The sequence below is a fragment of the Mus caroli genome, unplaced genomic scaffold (assembly GCF_978045245.1).
Source record: "Mus caroli unplaced genomic scaffold, Mus_caroli_1 scaffold_20, whole genome shotgun sequence".
NCBI lineage: Eukaryota > Metazoa > Chordata > Mammalia > Rodentia > Muridae > Mus > Mus caroli.
The window spans coordinates 51291195-51317643 of record NW_028227275.1 but is presented as its reverse complement, the minus strand read 5'-3'; the positions used below and the strand labels follow the sequence as shown (position 1 = coordinate 51317643).

General features: G+C 54.1%; 2 protein-coding genes across 3 annotated transcripts in view; both read right to left on the bottom strand.

Annotated features, from left to right (window-relative positions):
• The window catches only part of Myrf (myelin regulatory factor), a 32269-nt gene extending 30011 nt beyond the window's left edge, over window positions 1-2258 (bottom strand). The window contains exon 1 of the mRNA XM_021151952.3: window positions 2087-2258. Within this exon, the coding sequence (XP_021007611.1) occupies window positions 2087-2132 (46 nt within the window). The 5' untranslated portion in view covers window positions 2133-2258. The remainder of the gene's footprint in view (window positions 1-2086) is intronic.
• A 4941-nt stretch (window positions 2259-7199) lies between these two features.
• Window positions 7200-26449, bottom strand: part of Dagla (diacylglycerol lipase alpha) — a 60206-nt gene continuing 40956 nt past the window's right edge. For both annotated transcript variants that reach the window (XM_021151959.3, XM_029472876.2), the window contains exons 7-20: window positions 25495-25629; window positions 24711-24788; window positions 22869-22993; window positions 18903-19056; window positions 18367-18450; window positions 18194-18271; window positions 17732-17812; window positions 16869-17011; window positions 16013-16081; window positions 15549-15621; window positions 14193-14392; window positions 13204-13333; window positions 12301-12488; window positions 7200-10542 (exon numbers count right to left, since the gene is read on the bottom strand). In XM_021151959.3, coding sequence (XP_021007618.1) covers window positions 9582-10542; window positions 12301-12488; window positions 13204-13333; window positions 14193-14392; window positions 15549-15621; window positions 16013-16081; window positions 16869-17011; window positions 17732-17812; window positions 18194-18271; window positions 18367-18450; window positions 18903-19056; window positions 22869-22993; window positions 24711-24788; window positions 25495-25629 — 2499 coding nt within the window. In that variant the 3' untranslated portion in view covers window positions 7200-9581. The remainder of the gene's footprint in view (window positions 10543-12300; window positions 12489-13203; window positions 13334-14192; window positions 14393-15548; window positions 15622-16012; window positions 16082-16868; window positions 17012-17731; window positions 17813-18193; window positions 18272-18366; window positions 18451-18902; window positions 19057-22868; window positions 22994-24710; window positions 24789-25494; window positions 25630-26449) is intronic.

Here is a 26449-nt window from a genome sequence, read left to right as displayed (position 1 = left end):
ACTTCCATCTCACCACCCAGTGGATTCCCTGCCAAGGCCTTCCCCTCTCACACTGCCTTAAGGACTTGAACCAGGTGTCCACCCACCCTACCCCTATTCCCAGGCTCTGGAAGACTGCTGAATCCCGGCCCTCCTGAGCAGGCCCCACACCCCGCCTGCTCCCCACAGACATTCTTGAGTCTCCTCTTATCTCTCTGGAGGGAGCAGCACAGCCTCCCTGCCAGGCAGCTGCATGGCTAAGCTGTGGCGTCAGCCTTCCATCCACCCCCCCACCCCCCCACCTCAGGCCAGGAGGGAAAGTTTGGCTCAGAAGTAAGGAGTCCAGGCCAATTAGGCCCACCCCTGTGCCCAGAGCCCAGGTGGGGGTGGGGTGGGGGAGGGATACCTTCAGAAACCAAGGAGTCCTGGTTCATGGGTCACTAGGGGCATCAAGCATACACTAGGCACCCCCAATCAGTACTTGTACACAACAAGGACCACTGACTCCTTTCTCCTTCTAGAGTCTTTACTCACAAAGTCCCTGTGCACTCTTAGTCTAGTGCACAATGGTGGGAAGCTCCCAGAGAGCTCCTGGGACTGAGGGGTGGTGTCTAGCACCCTCAAATGGTATAGCTGCCTCAGACTAGATCACTGAATTTAGTCCAAGCCTAGCATTTTGAGGCCTCAAGACTTGTTCTGCCTGGGTGTTCAGCATCCTAGTGTGAAGTTAACCTGAGACTAGAGCTGTCTTCTCCTGGGCTGCTCAGAAGTAGGACTGGACAAAAGTCTATTCTGTGGGTCCCCAAGTCACGGAAAGAGAAACGAATAAAGTCCTCCTCTTGCGTGGGGAAATCTCTCAGGAAGTGGGCACTGGGCTTTAAACTTGGCTCTTGATTTTTCCATCCTGCAGCTCACAGTCCCAGCCTGGTATGTTGAGGGCAACAGGTTCTGCTCATGGAAGCCTCGACCAGTATTTAGGGGCAAGATGTTAGCTGAGGAACTAGGAAGAGGGTGAGGCAGGGAATACTTTCTCAACATAGTGGGGATAGATACAAAAGGTGTTCAAGTGCCTCTTTCTCCAATAAGGGTCTGAGAAACCCAGCAGGCTGGGAGATGTCAGCCGGCACTTCCCCTCCCCCTCCCACACCAGCCCCTTCCCTCCTGAACCCAGCTTTCAGGGGGGGAGGGGCAGGGGCTGTTCAGGAAAAGCTGAGGCGGTATTTAGACCAGGACCAGACTCTAAAATCAATGTGGGGGTTGGGAGGTGGGGGAGGTGAGGAAAAAATATATAATGGAGCGTACATAGATCCTACTGGAGAAGTTCAGGTCAAGGTGAGGGGGGACCAGGTCAGCTCCTGGGTCACGTGTGAGGGACCCACCCTGAGGCGCCTCATAGGGGCTGGTGGGGTGCTATTTACAGCATTGGAGGTCTCCTAGGGCAGAGGTAGCTGGTGACAGAGATGTCAGCCAGCTTCAAGGGAGTTCCATCTCTAGGAAATCACACTAAAGAGAAGGTCCTGCCCCAGGCAAGGAAGTAGTAGCTGCTTAGAGGAGCATTTATTTCAGACTTAGTGGAGGAAGCAGCATTGCCCAAGACAGGTGACAGCCTCCAAGGATGTCTCAGCCTCCAGGAAGCACAGTCAGGAGGTCCCTGCTCCTAGAAGGTAGGCTAGGCTCTGGGGTCCCAGCCTTAAGAGGAAAGGGAAGTCCCAGGCTAGATGGAGTAAGAAAGAGGCTGGCATGGGTGGAGTGCAGCGTCCTCAGACTAGAGAAGTGTGCTGAGGGTTGGAGTATCACCATTCAGGGACCGCAGGACCCGAAAGGCTTCGAGGAGAGCCGAGCACAGAAGGGAACCCATCCCCAAGGAAATTGGGTGTTGGAGGCCGATTCGGGAAACCCAAATCCAACGGGCTTGGGAAGACATCTAGAGACTCCCTATCTCGAAGCCATTCACCTCGCTGTTGCCAGTCTGAAGTAGAGTCCCTGCCCAAAAGGAGGCTTTCTGGGTGCATGGTGGGAACCCCGTGGGTCTCCTGTCCTCAGGGAGACTGGTTGGCCTATCCCAGAGCAGGAGGTTGATCGCCCAGACAACCCCGCGGTCTCTCACCTTCGAAGAAGCGCTGCAGCGCTTCGGTCTCGTCCACCACCTCCATGGCCCGCCTGCCCGGCGCGTGCGCTCCGGCCGCAGCCCCGCTACAGCCTGGCCCGGGGGCGCGGCATCGCCGGCGCGGCCCGCGCGACAGTCCCGGCTGGGCTCCCGGTACAGTCCGGCCAGGCTCTCCTCACGCTCGCTCCCCGCAGCCCTAGCCCGGCCTCCGCCTGCCCCGTGCCCCGCCCGCCGCCCTCAGCGCCCTCTGGCGGTACGCCCAGAGCCGCAACCTCGGGTAGCAGGGTGCCGCGTCGTCTGCAGGGGGCGCTCGACGCGGCGGTGGTGTCCTGGGTACTGCCTTGCCTTAAATCGTGGTATTAGTCGCTTTTCACTTCTTTCTGGGATAGGTAGGGTTCCAGATTATGAATCTGAGGGTTTTCAGTACCAGATCTAAGAGATAGTTCCTATTCCTTTTGGTACTCACCCCATCCCAGGTAACAAAGGGATACTCTGTGCTAGTCTGCACAGAGTACCCTATAGGTGTTAAACTCTGTTAATTCCGGCAGGTCTTTGTTAGGGAGGAACACACCCACTCCTACCCTCCCCCCCCCCCCCCCCCAAGGCCCAACGCACACCGAATCTATGTAGGTCTGGCCTTAAACTCAGAGAGATCCGCCTTCTTCCGCTTCCCTAGTGTTGAGAATAAAGGCATTCGCCACCTGTCTGGAAGGAACTATTACAATTTGCATTTACAGATGAGGAAGCTAAGGTTTAATGAGTGCCCTCTAGAGAAGTGCTTCTACATAGAACTTTCTAGATTGGTGGAAATACTCTAGGTGTTGTCATTAGCCACAATAGCAGCTGAGCATCTGAAATATGGCTCTGGAGACTGAGCACCTGATTTTTCAGCTTTGTTTTATTTTAATTATTTTGAGCATAATTAGTTATGTGTGACCTTGGTAGTATTAGGCAGTACAGTTCAAGGTCAATAGGGTTCAGAGTTTAATGAGAGTCACTCTTTATTTTTCCTCAAGACAGGGTTTTTCTGGGTAGCCATGGCTGTCCTGGAACTCACTCTGTAGACCAGGCTGGCCTTAAACTCAGAGATCTGTCTGCCTCTGCCTCCCGTGTGCTGGCATTAAAGGTGTGTGCACCACCACTGAGTAAGAGTCATACTCTTACTCCCTGCTGCCCTACCTGATGTTTAATCTGAAATCACATAGGGATGAAACCATCCTGTCTCCTGTTTGGACTCTCACCTCCATCTTGCCCCCATTACACAGCATCTCTCTAATGATTCCTCTACAGTCCTCCCAACTAATTCTTTTTTTTTTTTTAAAGATTTATTTATTTATTATATGTAAGTACACTGTAGCTGTCTTCAGACACTCCAGAAGAGGGCGCCAGATCTCATTATGGATGGTTGTGAGCCACCATGTGGTTGCTGGGATTTGAACTCTGGACCTTCGGAAGAACAGTCGGGTGCTCTTACCCACTGAGCCATCTCACCAGCCCCCAACTAATTCTTTATGAAGCAGAAGTCAGATCATACCACCATGCCTTTGGTAAAAACCAGTGGTTTCCCCTTGCACTCTGACATCTAAACCTTTTGCCCTGGTTTCTCGGACCTTGGCTCATCTCTCTCCACTTGAAACAATGACCTCAGCTTCAACTGCTTTCTGCGTGGCTCACTTAACCATTGCTACCAAGACCTTCTGCCATCACCCAAACATGCCAGGCCCACATCTGCCACAGGGCCATGGCACATGTTAGTTCATATGTGATGCTTGTTCCCAAATGGCTAGTTCTTCTCAGCCACCAGACCTCAGTGCACACATCGGTATTCTTTTTTGGGTGGTGGTGGTGGTGGTGGTGGTGGTGGTATCAAGACAGGGTTTCTCTGTGTAGCCCTGGCTATCCTGGAACTCACTCTGTAGACCAGGCTGGCCTCGAACTCAGAAATCTGCCTGCCTCTGCCTCCCAAGTGCTGGGATTAAAGTTGTGCACCACCACTGCCCAGCTCCGGGTATTCTTTTTTTTTTTTTTTTTTTAAAGATTTATTTATTTATTATATGTAAGTACACTGTATCTGTCTTCAGATACTCCAGAAGAGGGCGCCAGATCTCGTTACAGATGGTTGTGAGCCACCATGTGGTTGCTGGGATTTGAACTCTGGACCTTCGGAAGAGCAGTCGGGTGCTCTTACCCACTGAGCCATCTCACCAGCCCCCGGGTATTCTTTCCAAAGCAGTTACTCCACCTCAACCTGTCTCACCCTCATAGGAGCGTAGCTCTGCACGTAGTTTCCATTAGTCTCCTTCTCAGGAAGGCCTATGAAGGCACTGCTATAACTTCAACACCAACCCCCCCACACCTCACACACAATAGGTACTCAAAAAATACAGGTTGAATGTATGGAGAATGGCACCTGTAAACTTCAGAACCCTAGATCCCAGACCCAGTAAATCATCACACTACAGAGTGGTTCAGGGCACATCCTCAGAGAACCCTTAGGCATAGGAAGTCAAAACCAGAAAGCTTTACCCCGCTGTACCACTGTCTGAGAAAGATGAAACTGAGCAGCCTCTCGCAGCGTGGGGGAATATACCTATAACCAATGTACTTGGGAGGCTGAGGCAGGAGGATTGCAAGTGCAATGCCAGTGGGGGATTACAAAGTCAGGCATACACACACACACACACAACAACAACAACAACAACAACAACAAGAGCCCTGAAGGCTGGGAAAACTTACTATCAAATCAAGATACCAACCTAGCCAGCTTTAGAACTTTTGACTCTTTCTGGCAGTGGCTGCCAAACTAAGGTGGAGCACAAGCCCAGCTTTGCAGGGAGTCGAGTGAGACCCCCTGAGCTCTCCTATTCTCCCATCTGTCTCCCTTCTTCTCAGTGGCCAGCATGGGGGAAGGGCAGTCAGAGCCTGAGCTCCAGATGTGGCCCTCCGAGGAGGACTTGGGGGAGGGGATGCCTAGGCTGGCGGGTGCCTCACAATGAGGTTTTGTCCCTCTGGGGCGGTTCTCAGAGCTGCCTCTCTTAGGTATATAGAGTGAGATTTTGCTGGAGGCCCAGCTGTGGGCACTGATCACAGCTCCCTCTTTCCAGCCGGGGCCCCACCGAGAGGGGGAGAGGGCCACACTGAGCGGTCCATTCTTTTCCAGCTCTTGCATCCAGAGGTTTGTCTCCTCTGCAGACTCCCCTAAGACAATTGTTATTCTGCACTCCAGCCCCTCCTCCAACCAGGGTCAGGCCTGCCTACAATGTGAATACACAGTCATACCATGCAACTTTCAAAGATGAATTTATTTCCTTAGTTGCCTGCGACCTCTAGAGAAAGAGCATTCCTTTGAGACCCCAACTACCCAAAGATCTTTCCTCTGTACCTCACACCTCAGTTCCACGCCTAAATGTCTACTGTCTAAGGGTGGGCTGGTGACCCCAGTAGTCATCTTGTCAGTTCATCAGGGGCTGAGGATGAGGAGACCTGCCACGTTATCAAGACGATGAACACTTTAAAATCCAGGGTAACCCTGAGGTTCGTTAGACCAGGCAGGATACAGGTTCCTTTTAATCTCAAGGGAGCTGGCCCAACTCAGGGAACTCAGGCCCTGCCAACACCCCTATTTTACTAGGTCACAGAGCAAAAGAACAGTCATACCCAGGGCCTCTCATGTCTGCAGACTCCAGTGAAGGAAGAGGCTTAGACACCATGATGAAGTTGGAGTCCAAGCACAGGTGGGCCTACCCCACAGCAGGGAGGTGCTGGGGCTGGTATAGGAGCCTAGGGAGACTTTTGTACCAGACTTTGTCATCTGTGGAGATGGTTGCCATCTGCTGTATGACTCTGGGCAAGCCACAGTACCTCTCTGGTCATTTGCTCTGCTTCTCCTCCATTAAGGCTAGGATCATTTGTAGACTAGTGAGAGGAAAAACCACTATTAGGTGAGGGTAGCAGGCTTGGAGGACAAATCTCTGGATTTGGTCCTACATCTGTCTGTACCTCTGGTATAATCCAGAGCCGGCTGTTTCCTCTGCTGTCCAGAGGTTGTCAGGGGGAGACAGCCTTCAAGGTCAAGAGCTCTTGCTACTCATCTCGTGGACTCACAGTAGACTTGGGGGCAGTCTGAATAGGAAGGAGTTGGAGTTAAGGCTTAGCTGGGCCAGGGCACTTACACCAGGCTCTGCAGGCAATAGTGGGACTAGTTGGAGAAGCAGCGCCCCCTACTGTGTGGAAGATTCAGGGCCGAGGGTGACCAGATACTCAACACTGCCTGTCTCCTCTCTTCTGTCATTTCCCAGCCTCGATGCTCTGGATCCAGGCTGGGCTGGGGTCTTTGTGGCTGCCCAGATGTTTATGCTCCCCCAGAGAAGCCCTTAATAGAGCTTGTGGCTTCACACTTCAATGCTACCCCTCTGGGATCCCCATTCCTGCCCTAGCTCACAGCATGGGGTGGGAGGCAGAGGGTGGGTGGGCATGATGAAGCCGGTATTCCAATTGTTGTTTCAGCATCTGGGGCAGGTTACGTACCTTTGAATCTCTGAGCTCTCCAGGAGGGCAAAGGGACTACACGCTTCAAACCCTTCCCCCAAACATCTTCCATGGGCAGGACTCAACTGCTTTCACACACGTGGGGACTTCTCCCTGCTTGATGTAACTCAGTGCTGTCTTGGGCCTGGGCACTTACATGGCAGGAAGCCAGGGAAAGTCACAGGGCCCTCCTTCATCTAGTGAAGCACATCTGTGTTTTATTTTTAAGTGTGTGTTATGTTTATATAGTTATTTGTGGGAAGGTGGTGCATGCGCCACAGTGCACATGTGGAGATCAAGGTCAGTCTCGTGGAGGTCACTTTTTGCCTATCATATGATTTCTGGGAATCGATCTCAGGTGGTCCAGCTTAATGACAAGTGCCCTGACTTACCTGCTAAGCATCTCGCTGGCCTAGCACTTACATGTTAACAAAACTTTGGGAGCACAAAAGGCTTGATCCTAAAGTTTTCTCTGATGTCTTCTGGCTCATCTAAGAAATGGTCTCAGAGGTCCACATTTCCTTACCCTGCTGCCTCCATCCCCAGCTGAGGCAGAGAGACCACAGGAGGCAGAGGTGTGCTTCTACATTCAGTTTATACACAGCTCTATACAATATACAGAAAACTTTATATACAGATATATTCATAGAATAAGCTATATTAATTTGTCTCTTCTTTTTACAGCGATATTAGTATGGATCTTTCATACATTAGGTACAAAAAGGTCATGGGAGAATGGCACATGGAGTGCAGAGGGTTCATGGGAGCCTGGCTGTTTGCTACTAGTTGCATATGGAAGTCACCCAGATCCCTGGGAGGACAGGCCAGCGCATGGCTGGGAGAGCTTGTGCTGCGGGTCTGGGGACAGTGTGTGTCGGGGGGTGTCAATCTGAACTGGAACAAAGGGGGTGGCTCAGACCCCCCAGATGTGGTATGGAGTGAAGGGGACGTGCATCATGCCCACCCTTCTAGGGTCAGGCAGGGAGGGGTGGGCTGGCCCTTCGTGTCTAGGGCTGAGTCCAAGCCTGCCCCAGCCCCAAGCCTGTAACACAGTATGGCTGCAGCCTTGGGGGTGGGGGGTATGTCCCTGATGGCTCAGTCCTGGGCATAGGGGCACACCCTAGAAGGACCCCCCAGACCTACCCTGACAGAGGAAAAGAGATAAAAGGCCAGACCCACAACTCTCCTTGTGCCGGCTGGGGTACTTGCTGGGTTACTCCTCTGATTGAAGATTTTTGTCTAATATTTGAGTTCTGAGAACCAGTGATTTTTATATTCTGTGCTAGGCTGAGGCACTGCCTCGGCAGGGGGCAGGGTGACTAGGAGTCTGTTGTGGGGTGGGGGAGTCACAGAGTCAGGGGGAGGCCCAGCTCCCAGGTCTCTGTCCTCACCTGTTAGGGCAGATAGCTAGCTATCCAGGCCACCTCAGCTGTGGGGTTAAAGACTCAGGCCCAGATGCCAGGGATCATGAGGTGGTCAGGGAAACCTAGGCAGCCCAGAGAGGCTGGGCGTGGGGCTATAGTGGAAGGGACCATGCTTCCAAGGAGACAAGGGCACAAGGGTGGGCAGCTGCTTGCCTGCACACCCCAGTGGCTGGCTTGTCCCAAGGCTTCACTTCACAGGCTATATTCTTGGCAGGTTAGGAGGAGCAGGAGGCAGGCAACGTGCAGAAGGCAGGCAGCCCTCTGCAGCCCCTTTCCTCAGGAGTTGTGCACATTCATGCACATGCACACACACACCTGACACTACCATGCACAACCTCCCCCCTCCCCCTCCCCCCAGCCTGGGGAAAGGGCTGGGTTCCTACCTCCTGAATTGCTTCTCCAAAGCATAGGAAAACCTATGAAGGCCTCAGGCTAACCTGGGACAGCCCCTGAGTCCCCGGCCCCTCCCCTTGGCAACGGGCGGGGGTTTCCAGCCAGGTCCCAGAATACTCTACTTTTGGCCCCTTGTCTTATGGGCTGGACACAGTGGGAGTTGGAGCCCAGACCCAGAAAGGAGCTAGGCATCCAGGAGAGCAAGTGGGCAGAGGCATGTTTGGTTTCAGACCCCAGGGCCCAGAGCTGCCTAGGCATGGTGGGGTGATAGAAGGGGTCAGGCGGGACACCAAAGAGACAGGGCTTTGGATGCCTTCTTTCTTCCCAGGGCCCTGACTCTGCAGCCAGGGGTGAGGTCACAGGAGTGTCCACCACCCTTTGAATGGCCAGAGTCCTGGGGGCAGAAGGTGAGCCAGGAAGCCAGGGAATGGCAGGTAGGTAGGCAGGCCCAGTGGCCAGGACCCATGAAGATAAGGGGCACCAGGCAAAGAAGGGGCATCCCTGACCCCACCTCCCTTCGGGGCCCCTCTGGTCCTTAGGTCCCACTCAGAAGGGAGGACAATTAAATACATGACTGGGAGTTGCGGCTTACGAACCCAGGACACAACCTGAGCCAAGCCCAGCAGATTCTGTAAACACATACAGCACTGCGGGCCACCTTGGTGGGGGTCACCCCAGGGGGCTGGCCAGCAGGCACCAGATCTGGGGGGAGAGTGGCCAGGGCAAGGTGCCAACTTGAACTACGTGTGAGAATATGTGGGAATGAGGGTGGGGGTGGGGCTGCTTTCTGCCGCGGCTCTGGGAGAGTAGCTGGAGGGCAGTGACAGGAAGCTAGCTTGCCTAGTGCCAGACCCAGAACAGAGACGTCATGCCGCCCATACAGAGGAGTCAGGCTGAGGGCTGAGGACCATCCAACCTGACATCTACTCCCTGTTACCAAAGCCACCCCTGCTTTTCCCAGACATCTTGGTTCTGGGGGTCCTAGGCTGAGGTAGGGATGCGGACCCCCTGCTCAGCAGCAATGCTCCAGGGCCTGAGACCATTTGGCCTCTGGGAGCCTCTCCCCAAAGCTACTGGGCCCCGAGTGGCTGTTAGGTACCCACAAGGCCTTGAGCTCTGGCTGGGAAGGAGCTGGTGGCCACTGCCAAGTGCTAGCGTGCCGAGATGACCAGGTCATCCTGCTTGGTGGGGCTGGTCCCGTGGCCTGTGGGGGTGGAAGTCCGGATCTTGTCTGTGGCCAGACACTCCTGGCTGCTGAGGCCTGTGGGGGTCAGGTCCATGAGCTCCCCTGAGGAGCTGAGTGGGAAGGAGGGTGAGAGCGAGATGCCAGAGGAGGGTTCAGCAGATCCTGCAAAGAGCCTGGGGGGCTTGGGTACCAGGTTGGGCTCAAATTGAGCCCGAAGCAAGATTTCCTGTTGGCTGGGGGACTTGGGGCCCTCAGTGTAGTCACTAGTGGGGCTCTCAGGCACCATCATGCAGTAGAGGTCCTGGAAGGAGCTGCTCTTGCTGTCCAGGTTGAAGAGGCTGTCAATGAACTCGGCGAATTCTAGCACCTGAGGGCTGGGTGAGTCCCCCAGGCGCCCATTGTGAAGTGCCAGCTCTCCCCGGGGGGCCACCCCACCACCCTCACTGCCACCTGCGGCCTCCTCTTCTTCAATGGTTGCACTTGGTGGTCGCTCAGGAGTCACACCCCCGCTGCCTAGAGCCGCCTCCAGGGGTTGGGTGTCCTGTGAGTGCTTGGACAGACTGTCGGCTGCCAGCAGCTCTGTGCGTGAGCTGAGGGAGGGGTTCTCCTCTGGAATGGCTGGGTCGATGTAAAACAGGTGGCCCTCGTCACGCTCCAGTACTGCATGGAGGCTGGGCGAGCCTCTGATGCTTCGGAAGCCTGAGGAGCGGCGTGAGTCGAAGCTGTACAGTGACTCAGTGTCTGAGAGGCTCTCCATGGTGGCCAGTGGTGCCCGCCGGGACTGCAGCTCTGCTGCAAGTCGCTCCTGGGTGGACAGCAGCAGAAGCTCTACGGGGTCTTGTCGGGCTGCTGATGCAGCAGCCACTGGGGACAGCAGCCGGCCCTCAGAGAAGCCCTCCAGACTCATCTCAGACTGAGACTTGCTCCTACAGGAAACGAGCATGAGAGAAGGTAAGAGTCAAATGGCCGATGAGACATCCCTACTTCCCTGGCTAGAAGGAAGAGAGGAAGAGGGGGCAAGAACAGAACCGTTGAACAGTCCGGGGCAGGGAATGCTGACTTTTGAAAATTAGCTCAGCGTCTGGAGAGATGGCTCAGTGCTGTAAAAAGCACTGGTTGTTCTTCCAGAGGACTTGAGTTTCATTCCCAGCACTGACATGGTGGCTCACAACCATCTATAACTGCAGTTCCAGGAGAGCCAACACCCTCTTCTGACTTCCAAGGGCACCAGGCATGCATAAGAAGCACAGGCATACACGCAGGCAAAACACCCATACACATGAGAAATAAAGTTAAATAAATAAAAATAAGGGTTGGAGATATGGTCCAGAGAGGTCACAAGTGCTCCCTGCTCAGTCCAGGGTACATGAGTTCAGATTCTACATCCATATCAGGCTGCTCACAAGCCCCAGAAACTCGAGCGCCAGGGGATTCAATGCCCTCTTCTGGTCTTTATGGGCTCACTTGTGTGCGCGTGTGCACACATGCACAGATAAATAAAAATAAATATAAAATAAAATGAAGTAAAACCAACCCATAAGCTAAGGTAGAAACAAAGACAGAAACTAGGTGGACAGATATTTAAGGCTTAAAACCCCACCAGGAGCATTAAAATTCCCAGAGGACACAGGGAATACATACATACATCCATACCTATCATGGATAGGAGATTTAACTAACAGGAGATTTAAGCATCAAGAGATTAGATGTCCTGGCTCAGTCATGAGGCTACAGTGAATGGGAGACAGAGGGAAGGACAGAGAAACAAGGGAAGAAAGAGGACAGGGAGGAACAGAAGAGGGATTGTGCCCCTAACTCTCAGGCCAGTACCTTCCAGTGCCCTGTCATCCCCTCCTCATCCCAGGTCCCCCACATCTCCCACGACATAACCCATGCTGGACAGTAGTAGCAAACTCTGGAGCCCCTTCATCTGTTGGGAAGGAAGGGGTAGCTGGGAAATGGTTGGTCGCCTCATGAGCAATGGTCAGGGATGGACACTGGGCTCTTCATGGAGACATGTAGTCACCACAGGAAACACACAAGGAGAAGTGTGAGGGTTCCCTACAAAGCAGTGATACCATCCCCCCCCCCCCGCCCACTTCTCAGCAGCTGGATGCAGGGCCTGGGAGTCAGGGTCCTGGCTAGGCAGGACAACCTTCCCCTGGAAGAACCTCCACTCTAGAAGCTGTGATGATGTGTGTCCATCTGTGAGTGCATGTGTGTGCCTTGGTACCTATGTGCAGCTGGACCACATGTAACGGAGTGCTGTATTTTGTTTACCTGTCCACATGTGCCTACAGCCATGTGTGTTCTGCCTGCCTCGGTGTGTGTCCTGTGTGGAGTATTCTGCATGCTTACGAGTCAAGCTTGTCATAAACTCTAATATGTATGCACAGTTGTGTAAACACTGGGGTATATATATCTGTTGGGTCGAAGTGGGAATGGGAAAATCGGTGTATGTGGGTCTCTGTGTGCTTTGAAACCTCCTATTCGACCTGGGAATTCCTGAGACCCTGATGGCAAGGTGAGAGACAGCTGCAGCAGAGGGAGGACCTGAGTAGAGACTGGCTTCTGCACTGAGTGCATGCACAGGCACAGAGAACACATGCATGTGCAATACACAACTATGCAGACTCTGAACCCACACTCCCTCCCTTGGGGTCGAGTGGGGATGCAAGATGCACCTGACACTGCTGTTGCGATGCTCTGTGGCAGGCAGCTCCAGGGCCAGGCCAGTGGGCAGAGGTGGGCCTGTGGGCAGCGGCTGTTGCTGGAAGATGAGCTCGGGAGTGAGGTCTACCTCGGTGGGGCTCACCATGACCTTTGCAGCAGACAGCAGCGCTGTCTTTCCTTTGTTGTAATTCTCCAACACCTGGGAACAGGATACAGGGACCTGGTGGTAGAGGGGGGTGGCCAGCCTAGCCCTGTGGCTTCCCAGACCAAACAGTCTAATGGCTCAGTGGGTCCCCTTGCCACCTCATGGAAGGCCAGGCACTTGCCATGGGATGCTTGTCTTTAGAGAAGCCAAGTTGGAGCACTCTCCTCTTCAGTCCTTCAGGGGCCCATGAAGGTAGATGCTGTCCCCACTTGACTATGTATCTGGTAATGGCCAGCTAGCCTTTAGGACCTCACAATTCCGTCTTTCTCGGAGATAGGCCCCTAGGAATCTTCTAAATTCCCTCCTCTCTACCATGGGGCAACATCATGCGTGGAAAGAGCCAAGAGTGTGGAGTGGAAAGACTGCAGGTCTTTCTTTGTTTTTTTGGTTTTTTTTTGTTTGTTTGTTTGGTTGGTTTTTTTTTGGTTTTTGAGACAGGGTTTCTCTGTGTAGCCCTGGCTGTCCTGGAACTCACTCTGTAGACCAGGCTGGCCTCGAACTCAGAAATCCGCCTGCCTCTGCCTCCTGAGTGCTGGGATTAAAGGCGTGCGCCACCGCCGCCCAGCCACTGCAGGTCTTTCTTACTACCAGGGCAGAGCTGGGGTCTGTGGTTGGGCTGTTGAGCAGATGCAGAGTCTCTGGACCCTGTCTTTCAGAAGGGATTCGGGAACTCAATCTAAGGGCACCCGCTGGCCCCGCCTGCACTCACCTTATTGAGCCCCTCCATGACCACATAGGGCAGGTGCTCATGCAGCATGGCTGGTGAGATGATCACCTCGTTAAAGGCTTTATTGTCGCCCCAGATGGCAAAGTATGTGGGCTCCTCCTGCTCACAGCAGCTGGGACACGGTAAGGGAAAGAGGGGTCAGGATGCTCAGCTCTGCACTTGCTTAGGGATCTACAGGCTGGACTTGGAGGTCCCCTGTCCACTCTAGGCCACAGGTGAGTGTTCCCAGGCTGGGCTACTTTGCCTGCAGCCTATGAAAGGTTGACCTGGAGTCTCAGCTACAGTCCCTACAAGGCCTCCTATCTTGGTCTAGGCTACCTCTGCTATCCCTGGGCAGGGCTCAGCTTCCCAGCTTTGGGTCAGGAGGACAATCTGTGTTAAGAAAGAGAGTCCAGGTCCAAGGCTCCCAGAGTATGAAGCCAGAGAGTCTGTCTACTACCACACTGTTCTTGTTCCTGCCTTGGTCCCTTTCTTGGCCACATGTGTCTGCCAATTAATCTAGGGAATACTGAGGTATGAACTGGCTCAGAGCCAGGTGGCTGCAACAGGCCATCTCCTCTTAAATGCACCAAGAGAGGGATTGCTGCAGCCTTGGGAGACAGCAGTGAAGGGCTGCAAATCAGAGGTGGGACAGGGCTCAGTTTGAGCCAGCTGGACCTGCCAGTCCTGGTTGCCTCTGGGTCAGGTCCCTGCTTCTGCATCTTATGAATACCTGGTTCTGGCCCTGTGCGGGGCAGATGCTGCTTCCAAGGACTAGGGTCCTTCCGGGAGGCACAGAATCATAAATTCCTCCTGGAAACAGCTGTGGATGGAGTCTTTGGTTCCCTTTTCATGGCTAGAAGCTGGGGGAACTTCTCTATGATGGGGGCGGGGTCCTGGCTAACTAAGCAGAGGCTGGCACAGCTCTCGGCAGCCCCTCCCTTCCCCAAGCCCACACCCACAGTAGTGGCCTAGGCTTCATGGTCACCTACCAGCACTGCTCAGCAGGATGGTTGTGTACCACGTGGATGATGCGGCCAGGTGGGTAGAGTGGGGTGCTAGCCGAAAGGGCGATGGTCAAATCACTGGGGTGTGTCCAGAGTCGTGTGCTGGCCAGAGTGGTCACCTCCACCTGATCCTCGGGCAGCTCCGACTTGGGGATACACTTGGTGGCCCCCACGATGATCCGCCACTGTATGGGGCCATGGAGAGGGGGGAACAGAGCTGAGCAGCTCTGGCTAGGTGGGTAGGATCAGGGGTGCTTGCAAGGAAGGGCTCAATAGATGAGTAGAGAGGGCTGGTGGTGGGGACAGTGGCTGGAGCATTAAAGGCATGTGCCCACCTGAAGAGGTAGTGATGAGATGTGCAGTGGCCAAATGGCCACTAAGATGCCAAGAACAGGTGACACAGAATTGTTGCATTTCAGAGCTGGCAAGGGCTTGGAAGACTAGTCAAGCCCTCATCTAGTGGGTAGGAGACATACCTGGTGAGGGGAGGGATCTGCTCTAGGTCACTGTGCAAGGCAGAGGTGGGGCAGGCCTTAGTATGACCCAGATGGACCTTCTGGGTGATATGCCTGGGCCTAGCCCTGTGAGAAGCAAACACTGCTTCCAAGGACTAGGCTTTCGGGGAGACAGTCTCATAAAGCTATGCTGACCCAGGGTCACCTGCCACCTGACCCAGGGTCCTTTCCTCCAGGCACCAAGGCTAGGAAGACTGCATATAGGCAGCAGAAGGAGGGTGGGACCCACCTGGGGGATGGGGAGATATCTCATGGAGCACTCACTGATTGAAAAGGGCCTCCTGCATTTGGCCTACTCCTGGATGCTTGGCCACAAACCTTGGTCCTACCTCGCACCCACCTGCCTGGCAGTGGAGTTCTCTACATAGAAAGGGCCCCTCAGGATTTTCCAGGACCTGGTATGTGTTAGAACAAGCTGGCTCTCTCCTGGTGCCAGCAGAATGGCAGAACAAACAGCCAAACCCTCCACATGGGGCAGCAGCTTTCCTCAAGTCTGAGCAACTTCAACAGGTCTTTCCCTGCCTGCCCAAAGTACCATGCCTCAGGGATTGCCTTTCTCACACCAGCTATGTGTGGGAGAAGCACCTGAGTTCCGGTTATGACACCATGACAGTTTAGTTTGTAAGCAAAGTTTCTTCCACACCGGGCCTCAGTCTCCTCACAAGGGCAAGAACTGGATGGGTTGGGCTTGGATCCCAAGGATCTGATAGCTCAAATCATCCATCACACAGCTGTGGCCTCTTGCCCTTTGTCCCTGGGACTAGTGAGGAACAACAAGAGGGAAGGGCAGGACTTCCCAGTGGTTAGGGAGCTAGTGGGAGCTCACTTTGGGCTTGGTGCTCCGCTGCAGGACATCCAGAAGCTGCCGACGGAAACCTTCCAGCTGGGAAAGGCCGATCCTGTGGAGGGGATGAGCATCAGGCAGGGTCAGTCATGGATGAGGAGAGGAAGAGGAGAGGGGGCAGTGGGGGCACCTGGACCCAGGGACAAGATGACAAGTCCACCTGTGCCATGATGTAGACGAAGAGGAGAGGGGGCAGTGGGGGAACCTGGACCCAGGGACGAGATGACAAGTCCACCTGTGCTATGATGTAGAGGAAGTGTGCAGGTCATAGAGGCCACTCGGGAAGGTATGGTACCTGCACTGTCTTCTCACCACCGGGCCACTAAGAATGGGAGGGGGCACTAGACTCCTTAGGAAGAGGGTGAGGGGGGCTGAATGAGAGATGTGGGTGCTGAGGAGTGGGCTGAGGCCTTGCTAAGAGACTGTAGCAAGAGAGATGAACTTACCTGGGGACAAGGTCTTTGCCCAGAACCACAGCAGTCACAAACTCTTTGGAGTATTCCATAGCATCCTCACTACAAGGGGAAAAAGGGGAAGGGTTCAAGCCTAGAGCAGGGCCTGGTACAAGTGGCCTGACTCTGCACCTGGGTCCCGGTTTTCCAGGAAGCTCACAATGCCAGGCTGTGCTTCAACTTCTGCCTTCCCTGCCTGCGTTTTACAAGACTTCAGGGGCAGGGTCCACCTGGCATGTTAAAAGCCCTCATCCCGGGGACTGGAGAGATGGCTCAGTGGTTAAGAACACTGACTGCGCCGGGCGGTGGTGGCGCACGCCTTTAATCCCAGTACTTGGGAGGCAGAGGCAGGCAGATTTCTGAATTCGAGGCCAGCCTGGTCTACAAAGTGAGTTCCAGGACAGCCAGGGCTATACAGAGAAACCCTGTCTCAAAAAACCAAAAACCAAAAACCAAAACCCAAAAACAAACAAACAAAAAAAGAACACTGACTGCTCTTCCAGAGGTCCTGAGTTCAAATCCCAGAAACCACATGGTGGCTCACAACCATCCGTAGTGAGAGATCTGATGCCCTCTTCTAGAGTGTCTGAAGACAGCTACAGTGTACTTACATAGGATAGATAGATAGATAGATAGATAGATAGATAGATAGATAGATAGATAGATCTAAAAAAAAAAAGCCCCCATCCTATTATCACAGTGCTGTCCTATGCCATTCCCAGGCATTGTGTATCAGAAGCTGGGCTGCCCAGTCCAACCACCAGTTCTCAGTCCTGGCCAGCCCAAGTCACCCCTTGGCTCTCAAGGGTCCTGGTTGCTCCAGCCAGCTTTGAGGCCCCAAGCTGCTTACCTTAGCAGGCCTCCTGGTGGGGAGTAAGCGAAGCACTTGAGGGTCGGGTACTGGGGGCGCAGGAGGAAGGAGAGGATGGCGGCTGTGCCTGCTCCCAAGGAGTGGCCTACCACAATCAGGCCATAGTGTTTGGTTCCACGGCCCTGGGGAACCAAGAGATGCCTGAGAGTCCTGCCTCAGTTTCCCAGCTGACATTGGGAGGACGAGAGGTCTTCTCAGAGTCCTGGGATCATGCTGTCCAGCATGATTGCTAGGGCTGAGGGAGAGTCAAGCTAGGTCCTCACAGAGCAAAGGCTTGGTGAGACTGTTTTCACAAACTCCTACTTATCCGCTAAAGCCTTGCTCAGAAATTCCCTCCTCGAGGAAGCCCTCCCTGATTTCCCAGAAACAGCTCCCTCTGTCCTAGGCATTGCCCTCACTCTGATGATTACAGTTATAATAATTTGGTTACCTGTCCTTATTCCTCCATCCTAACCACTAGCCTACAGTATGAGACCTGGGAATGGGGGGCTGGCAGCACCCTCAGGAGTTACCGGGAGTAGTGGCTGGGCAGACTCGGGCTGCCATCCAGCTCAGGGGCAGCCTTCTCCCTAGTTGTAGCTCTTCTTGTCACTAGTCTGTAAAATTTCTTGCAACATGTGGTCCTGACCACAAGGCTGGCAGAATACACATTTGGGAACTGGGATGCAGAGTCTGGAGAAAGGATACATTGAGAAACAGGGCCTGGGAGGTAGGATGGGGCAGGGTGGAGCCAGCTAGAAGGAGCTGGGAATGTGGGAGGGAGGGACAGCAGCTAGTGTTTGGGGAAGGGGGTGCCATCATCCACCCCTCCTCTTCAGGATGGAATGTCATGAACAACTCACCAGGTCTCTCCCAAAGGCCTGGGACAGGACCATCTCCTGCTCCAGCTTCTTCTTGATGTACTCAGCTGAGAGTACCATGCCCTGGGGAGGAGGAACAGAGCAGGGCTGTTGGGAAGCCTCTGGGACCAGAACAGCCAGTGCCCCTTCCATCCCTCCACAAACAGGCCATGAGGGCTGGTGGGTACTTCGTTGGCTCCATTTTCAATTGCATTTTCCAAATGAGAAAACAGGGGTTCAGAGGGATGTCTGCCTGATACGAACAGGATGACATTTCCCCAGCTGCCTGCCCAGATGCTTCTAGGGACAGCCCCTGAGCTCCCTAGGCCTTAGTGGGCAGGCAGAATAAACCACACCCTTCTGACTGAACTCCGACAAGGGAAGATGCCCTGCCGACCACAGGCACCAGAGTGCTGTCAGGGGTGGGGGCAAGGTGAGGGAACCTCAGGGTGTTGAGCTTGATACCTTGTGGCCCAACCAGGTGCCTCTGTGTCCCTCCACAGGGAGGCGCTCAGCATCGCCTGTCAGGTCAGTCAGGGCATCCTTGGGGAAAGAAAAAGGCAGGTAAGAGGTGTCTGAGGAGAACAGGCAAGGGCAGCAGGCACCGGGGCCTGTGTAGTGGCCACATGGCAGCTTACCTTGGGGGACAGTGTTCCCCGGATACTGATCACCACTTTCTTCTTGTCATGGTCCACAGCTACGTAGAAGGGAGTTTCATAGACCTAGGAGTACCAGCTCATGAGCCTGAGTGACCCCAGAATGAGACCAGACTATGGTGATGAAACTCCCCATGGGCCACAGGGTCCCTAACACCTGTCAAAGCCAGGGTTCCTGGCGATCACTGAGGATTCTTGGGTACCTAGCCCTTCCACTCCACTCTGCCTCAGGCAGACCTGTGCTCAGACCAAGTGGCTCACTGCCTCTCCCCAGTGCCTCCTGTCACTTCTAGTCCCTTAAGGCTGGGCCTGGAGGCCCTCATGCTGAATGAGCTTGGCATTTATTTCTCCCATTAGTCCGAGGCAGTGTGAATCTCAGGCACCAAGATGGAGAAAGCCATCTCTGGACTTGAGATGATTTGGAAACCATAGCTAGCTCCACTGGCCTGAGGAGTGTCTTTGGTGGCCTGGTCCCCAGTGGCCTCCAGAGGATCTTGGGCCCCAGCTTGGTCCCTCACCGCATCGTGACAGGAGGTGTAGACAATATCTACAGCAGTCATGTTCTCATCCAGGAAGTGACGGCGGATGGCGATTGCGTTGCAGCCACAACAGTTGTCTTCCTCAATGGTGACCCCAGGGGCGAATCGGGGTCGTGCAGGGCAGAGACAGCACCTGGAATGGGGTGGCAGAAAGCTCAGGGCAGGCAGCACCAGTGGAATGATTTTTTTCCTTTCCATCTTCTCTGGAAGTGGCTCCAGGTGGGGCTTCAGCCCCACCCTGTCTGTCTCCTTTATTTTTATTTTTTTTTAATTAGGTAATTTCCTCAATTACATTTCCAATGCTATCCAAAAAGTCCCCAATACACTCCCCCCCCAGTCCCCCACCCACCCACCCCCACCCCTTGGCCCTGGCATTCCCCTATACTGGGGCATATAAAGTTGGCAAGTCCAATGGGCCTCTCTTTCCAGTGATGGCCTACTAGGCCATCTTTTGATACAAATGCAGCTAGAGACAAGAGCTCTGGGGTACTGGTTAGTTCATAATAATGATCCACCTATGGGGTTGCAGTTCCCTTTAGCTCCTTGGGTACTTTCTCTAGCTCCTCCATTGGGGGCCCTGTGATCCATCCAATAGCTGACTGTGAGCATCCACTTCTGTGTTTGCTAGGCCCCGGGTCTGTCTCCTTTAATCATCCTTATAAAGCCCTGGTGACCACTGAGTGGTCAAACTACGAACCAGTTCATCACACAGTCTCCTAACACACGATGCTACCTGGACCATGAATCCTCCCCTTTTGGCTGCAGATCCCACCGCTCTTCTCTCTTCCCAGGCCGAGCCTCGTCTCCAGCTTGCCCTTCATCTTCAAGGTCCTGGGTCTAGCCTGGACCTCCCTCCCCTCTAGCAGCCGACTTCATGTGTTTTCCATAAAGTCACTTAGGACAGCAGTAGACCCACTGCAGACCTCCCAAAGGCACCTTACTGGACTCCTGCATGGCATCTCCCCGTAGCTGTACTGATGGTTCCCTGACTATCATACCAGTCACATATTTTTTTTTTTCGAGACAGGGTTTCTCTGTGTAGCCTTGGCTGTCCTGAAACTCACTTTGTAGACCAGGTTGGCCTGGAACTCAGAAATCCGCCTGCCTCTGCCTCCCGAGTGCTGGGATTAAAGGCGTGCGCCATCACAACTGGCCCTAGTAACATTTAAAACCAAACCTGCCTGCTATCCTTTCCCATCCTCTGACTGCAGACCGACCTCCTCTCCCCTGTCTATCCTTGTCCCCCCGCTACCAACTCGGAAGCACATGGAGGGACCCTGTGATGGCACATCAAGCCACTGTCACGTTTCCTCTTAGGGTCCCACAGAGATGCTCCCCTTCTCATCATAAAGGTCTGAGTCCTTTCCAGGATTTGCCCCATTGGGCCTCATCTGACTGACCTCCACACACCCCTCATCTACACCGATCTTACCTTTCCTTCCTCTGCCTGAATAGCTCCCTCACCAGATTCTATGCACATTATCCTCCCCATACCCGTTAGTCTCCATCCAAATGAGACCCTACAGTGAGCTCCACTTCAGGTACCTCTCTGACAGGGCCAGTCCTGACCTGACCCCTGGTCTAGCACTCAGCTATGTCTTTCTATAGCATCCATGTGCTCCGCTGACCTGCCCCAGAGTCCCTCATCTGTGTACCGCTATGGCAGTTGTTACACAGGGCAGGGTCTGCTCTGTGCTAGTCACAGATGTTTCCCCGATCATCAAGCCTGTTAGGCATACAGGACACTCCCCAGGGTAGATGAGCCAGGGCTGAAATGCTCATTCCACTGGGGATGGAGGAGGCAGGGACGGATTGGAGAAAAATAAGCATTTGCTTCTCAGGCCACCAGAGGGAGCCAGCACCCAACAGATTGGTACCCGGAGCTGGGGGCAAGGATGACTGGGCTGCAGGCTGTCTTGAATTGACATTCAGTGTGAGGTGTTTGTCTCCTCAGAGCAGCGCCTGTGGGACTGTGACTTCCCAACAGGGAGAGGCCTCATCGAGAAACCCCAGAGTCAGGCCAAGACTTGAGCTTGCCTGAGCTTTGGATCAGGAACTGCCCCATACATACATAGGATACAACACACAGGACACTCATCCTAGAGCTGTGCCTGGAGAAGCCACCATCAGGGCAAGTGGGGGCAGGTTTGGCTCAAGGTCCTACCTTCAAGTCTTCAGGAAGTTCCCCTCTTCCCTCAGCTGAGCAGAAGGCTCAAATGAGGTAGGGGAGCAGCAGGACTTGGGTTCCAATCTTTCCTGCTACTTCATATTCTGATTCTGTAACCATGGTCCAGATAAGCCTTGGTGTCTTCCTGTCAGAGTCAGCACTGACTGCTGCTTCCCAAACCTACTAGACCCCAGCCTGTCCCCTAGGCCAATTCCCTTGTCCCACTCCACTCTCCACACAAAATAGGCCCTTACAAAGTGTGATGTGTCACCCACTGTGGCAGACAACCAAAGTTCAGGATCTGAGAGTCCATGGAAGTGACAAGCAGCAGGCAGATGGCAGATGCTAAGTACGGTACCCAGCGATCTCTGTCTCCAATTATCCCCACACTTTGTAGCTTTGTCTCCACCCCACCCTAAATTCATTCTTTCAAGAGTCCTGGACCTGACTGTGCCCCACCAAAGCTGAGGATTCTGTCCTCTGCCATTTCAGTACCGGATCATGCAGGAGCTGATATTTCCACTGTCTCCAAAGCACTCAGAGCCCCATAGCCAGCGGCTCTGTGATTTGGAACTGTCCTATGGGCTGATAGCACCTGCTAGAACCGGGGAAACAGGCTCCTGAGAAGTGGAGAGGGCCCATCTAAGCACAGGACTAGGGGCTCCTGGCCCAGAGCTCATCTTGAGAATCTCTCCATCCAGACCCAGGATATCCAGTGTCCCAGGATTGCAGGGGAAGTGACAAGCATGTACACTTGGCAGAGATGGGAGGAGCACACAATGACCTGGTCCTCTCTGATCAGCTGGGGAGAGTGAGAACACAGTCCCAAGAGCCACACCAGCTTTCTCCAAGTGGAGGCACTGTGCAGCAGGCATGGATGCGGTCCCCTCTGGGAGGAGGCACGGAGAACAGAGGCACTGGCCCACTAGGTCACTTTTCTGGAACAGGAGCCCGGGGAACTGTCCTGCTTCTGCCTGTCATGGACTGAGGACGGAGACACCATAGAAGGGCAGAGTCCTTCCAAAGCCCTTCTCTGTCCCACTTTAAAGCACAGAGACCCACCTCTTTTCCATGAGAGTAGGGCTGAGGGTGGAGTCAGCTACAGGTCGGATCTGGGTCCAGGCCTTTTTTTTTCCTTTATTTTGGTTTTTTGAGGCAGGGTTTCTCTGTGTAGCCCTGGCTGTCCTGGAACTCACTCTGTAGACCAGGCTGGTCTCGAACTCAGAAATCCGCCTGCCTCTGCCTCCCAAGTGCTGGGATTAAAGGCGTGCACCACCACTGCCCGGCTTGCCTTTTTTTCTCTACTTTGTACTAAAGTGCCTTCTTGGTGCATTTCTAGAGACCTCCATGGAGTGGGCCTACTTCCCAAGAAAATTCTTTCTTCTAAAGAGGCAGCACACAACAGAGCAGCCAAGAGAAGGGAGATGTGGGCAGGAGGGAATGTCTGTAGTGGGCAGAGGATGGCCCAAAGACAAGAAAGCTAGCAGTCAGATACTCAAAAACAGACGTATCCACATCCCATTTCACAGATTTAGAAACTGAGGCTCACAGAAGTACACTGACTTGCCCAAGGCAGCAAGTGAAAATTTGCCTGTATAATTCCAGTCCAGGGAGGAAGCAGGAGGAAGCCAGTGGCCCAGTGACCATATGGAAGAGAGGAGGTAGGGGCAGGACAGCAGTTTCAAAGCTCCAGGGGAAGGGGGTACCAGTTCATCACTGCACCCTCCCTCCAGCCCATGCTATATGCTACTATGCCTGGGGACTGGCTGTGTACTCACGAGCAGGACCGAGCCAGCTGGCAGAGACCACAGGTGGGCTTCCTCATCAGGTACATGGGCCAGCCATAGGCAGCTAGGGCAAAGAGCATGTAGTAGCAGACTTCTTTGTAGCGCAGCATCTCGTGCTGGAAGACAGGATGCAGAGGGTGGTGACTTCTGCCCTTCCTGACTGATACCTCAGTCACCACCAGTCCCTGAGGTGGGAGCCTGTCTACTTGGTCCAGTGGGGGACAGCTGCTGGGCCCCAAGGAGGAGCAGTCCCTCCAGACACTAATTACGTTTGCCCAATTATTTCCCTATACCCAGGCCAGCATACTCATGGGATCCATCCTATCATTATTGTCCCAGAATTTATGATCTGGGGACAGAAAACCACTTGGAGCCCTGGCTTGTTTACCCAAGAAGGAAGGGAACATAGGGTGTGAGTGGCAGTCTCCCCGACCCCACCCCTTAGCAATCAGGTCCTGGGAACTTAACCCTGTGAAACCTTAGGGCCTGAGGCTGCGAGTGTCTATGGGCAACCAGATGAGCCACACTGGGCATGGGAACGATCAGCAAATGTCTCTGGCTCACTAATCCTCTTGGGCTTGACTCACTGAGTCCCAGGCTCCTGAGGCTGGGGTAGGCCGTCTCCCTGAGATTGGGATCATGTTAGAGAAAGGTGCCAGTTTGAAACCCAGGAGTCCGCCGCCCAACAGCTGCCCTCGATGGTTGGTATCAGTGCTACAAGCTGTCTAGAGGCTGGGATGGCAGTGTCCCAGCAAAGCCTGTCAGTCAGTCCCCAGCCCCTGGGCACCAGGACTGCGGCACTTGGAGGGAATTAGTCACCTTGTAAAAGTTAAGGAGGGTGATTAGTCATCTTGTGAAGTGAAACAGGTAGGCCTCAATCAGCACCCTCTGCCTGCTCTTCAGGAACTCAGGAAGGAGCCAGTAGCTGCAGAGGCAATTACCCTGGGTGACAGGACAGGGAGGCGGGGCGATGGTAGCCTCTGCCAGGTGGCAGGTGCAGACTCTGCACCTCCCCCCAGGGGGTGGTAAGAGCCAGCCAGGCAAGGCCCACGTGAGTGGCGGGCAGCTGTCTAGGGGAATGGACTGGATATGTATGTGGCTGGTAAAATGAAGTGATGCTTGCTTTGGGGAGACAGATGCCTGGGGCTTTTCTAAAGACACAGATTCCCAAGGGCTGAAACTTTTCCAGCCCTGTCTGATTTGGTACCAAGCTTCCAGTACCTTGCTTGCCTGGATTTAGGATGGGTCAGTTCCTCCTACTGCAGCTCTGTGTGCAAGGTGTGCCTAGGGCATTTTATATCTGTCCTGAGGGCTTTGAGGATGGCAGGCTTGCTCTAGGTAGCAGAGAGAGGTGACTGAGCAAGGATGCACCTAAATTAGTTTGCCTCTCCTATGCCAGGCTACTAGCTGTGGTTCCTCCCTCGGCCACACTGGCCTAGGCTGTGCCTTCCTTCACACCATGGGGCCCATGTTGCCAGGACACACGGACTTTCTATTAACGGTGCCCGAGGAAGGTTTCTATTGCTAAAACAGCATTTAAACGGCCACACCACACCCCACTGCCTGCTATGAGAGGGCAGCAGCAGCAGCAATAATGTCACAGCTCATCCCGGTAAAGCACTGTGCAATCTCCAGGAGCAGGGGTCACGTGTCCTGGAGCTTGGCTAAGGGATTCAGGGTCCTCCTTAGTGACAGACACAGCATGATGTGAGAGCATTGAGGACCTCATCTGAGATTCCCTGGACAGCTGAGCTGGAGTGGTGGGGTTGCCTCACGCCATGTGTTGCGGGGAGGCACAGAGCAGCACTGGAGACAGGAAGAAGCTCCACTCACCGAGTTCTTGAGGTCGAGGTACTTGGTGTTTCTGGTCACTGGCATCCCAGACAGGAAAGCCAAGATGTCATTGTTAGCCTGGAAAACAGGCGCGGTAAGATGGACAGTAGTTCAGGGGGTACTGGTAAAGGTGAGAAGCGAGTTCCGTTTCAGCCTGCCTCAGAGGTCTGAAGGAACCACGTGGCTTGCAGCTCTTCTAACATCCAGCAGTTTTCCAAAATCACATTTCCCTGTATTTTCTAGTTTTCTCCATTCTACCCAGACCTTCAAACCCCAAGGGATGGTCCTGAGCCACCCAAGAGGGAAAGGGATTTTTTTTTTTTTTTTTTTTTTTGGTTTTTCGAGATAGGGTTTCTCTGTGTAGCCTTGGCTGTCCTGGAACTCACTTTGTAGACCAGGCTGGCCTCGAACTCAGAAATCCGCCTGCCTCTGCCTCCCGAGTGCTGGGATTAAAGGCGTGCGCCACCACGCCCGGCTAGGGAAAGGGATTTTGTATAAGAAGTCCAGAGACCAGAACTAGCCTGTTGGTGAGGACAGGGGCCAGGGCAAATTTCAGACAGAGGCTGAGGCACTGGAGCCGGCGCTGGCCATCGAGCCCCGGTGAACGGGACATCCTCAGAGGCTGGCCTCAGAAGCAGCCACATGTGGTGCAGACAACTCTGCTGGACGGTTCCAGCTAGGACAGTGGATGGTGGTGAGCAGTCACAGCGGCCCGGGGGCCCACGGGGAGAGGATGCCACAGGCTGTGCAGCAGGAGCCCACAGGGGAGCTGGTGGGTGCTTACCTCGTCCAGCACCGCATTGCGTTTGGCTCGCTGCCGCTGCCTAAGCAGCACCAGGCCAGCAATGATGTCGGAGGGCACGATGTCGAGGTCACGAAAAAATTCAGCAAAGAGGTAGGCGATTTCTGAGTAGGCATCCTGTCAAGCGAGGCCCGGGATGGCAGGAGGCAGGGGCGGGGCAGCAGGAGAGAGGAGAGACCATGAGTGAACACCAAGGGCAAGGTGACCGGAAACCGCCATGATTCTGGGCAGCTTTGCCCTCGGGCATGCGGCACCTCCTTATGGCAGGAACCTGGAGACTCTGTTTTGTTTCTGTTCTTTTACCATCTTAGCTGCTGACCCTTCTCCACCTCCCAGGCCTCTTCTCTCCACTGAGGTCCCTTGGTTCGCAGGTGCCAACCTAGGCGGATACCTCTTCTCTCTCTAGATACCCAGGATCAAGTCCAGGCACCCTTCTCTAGAAGTGAAGCCACAAAAGGCATCCGACTACCGCTGTCCCACCAGCTGTGACCCTGGAAGTCCTGCTACATCTCCCAAACCTCGAGGTTCCCTTACTTCTCAGCAGCTCAGGGCCCCTGTGTTGTGCGTGAGAAGCACAATTCATAGTCAGTGGCCTGTCTGGCTTCAAGTTGGCCCCGGCCCTTGGGTAAAAAGGAAAGATCAGAGGCAGACAAGCCCTGCTAGCTGTGGTCCTGGGTTTCCCCTGCCTTTTGTTGCCTTGAACCTATTAGGAGAGGGCAGAGCGAGAACAAACTCACAGCAACTGAATCTATCTCACTGGTCTCATCCTCGAGTGCCTGGCAAGTCAGGAGGAAGACGCCAGTGGCTACCAGCTCAGACCTCTAAGGGGCCACACAGAACAGTGCTCAGCTTCAGCTGCTCAGCTCAGGGCGCCAGGTGTGAACACACAGGCGGTTGTGTAAAATTTTCAAAGACTGGCATTCAAGTATAGTTCTTT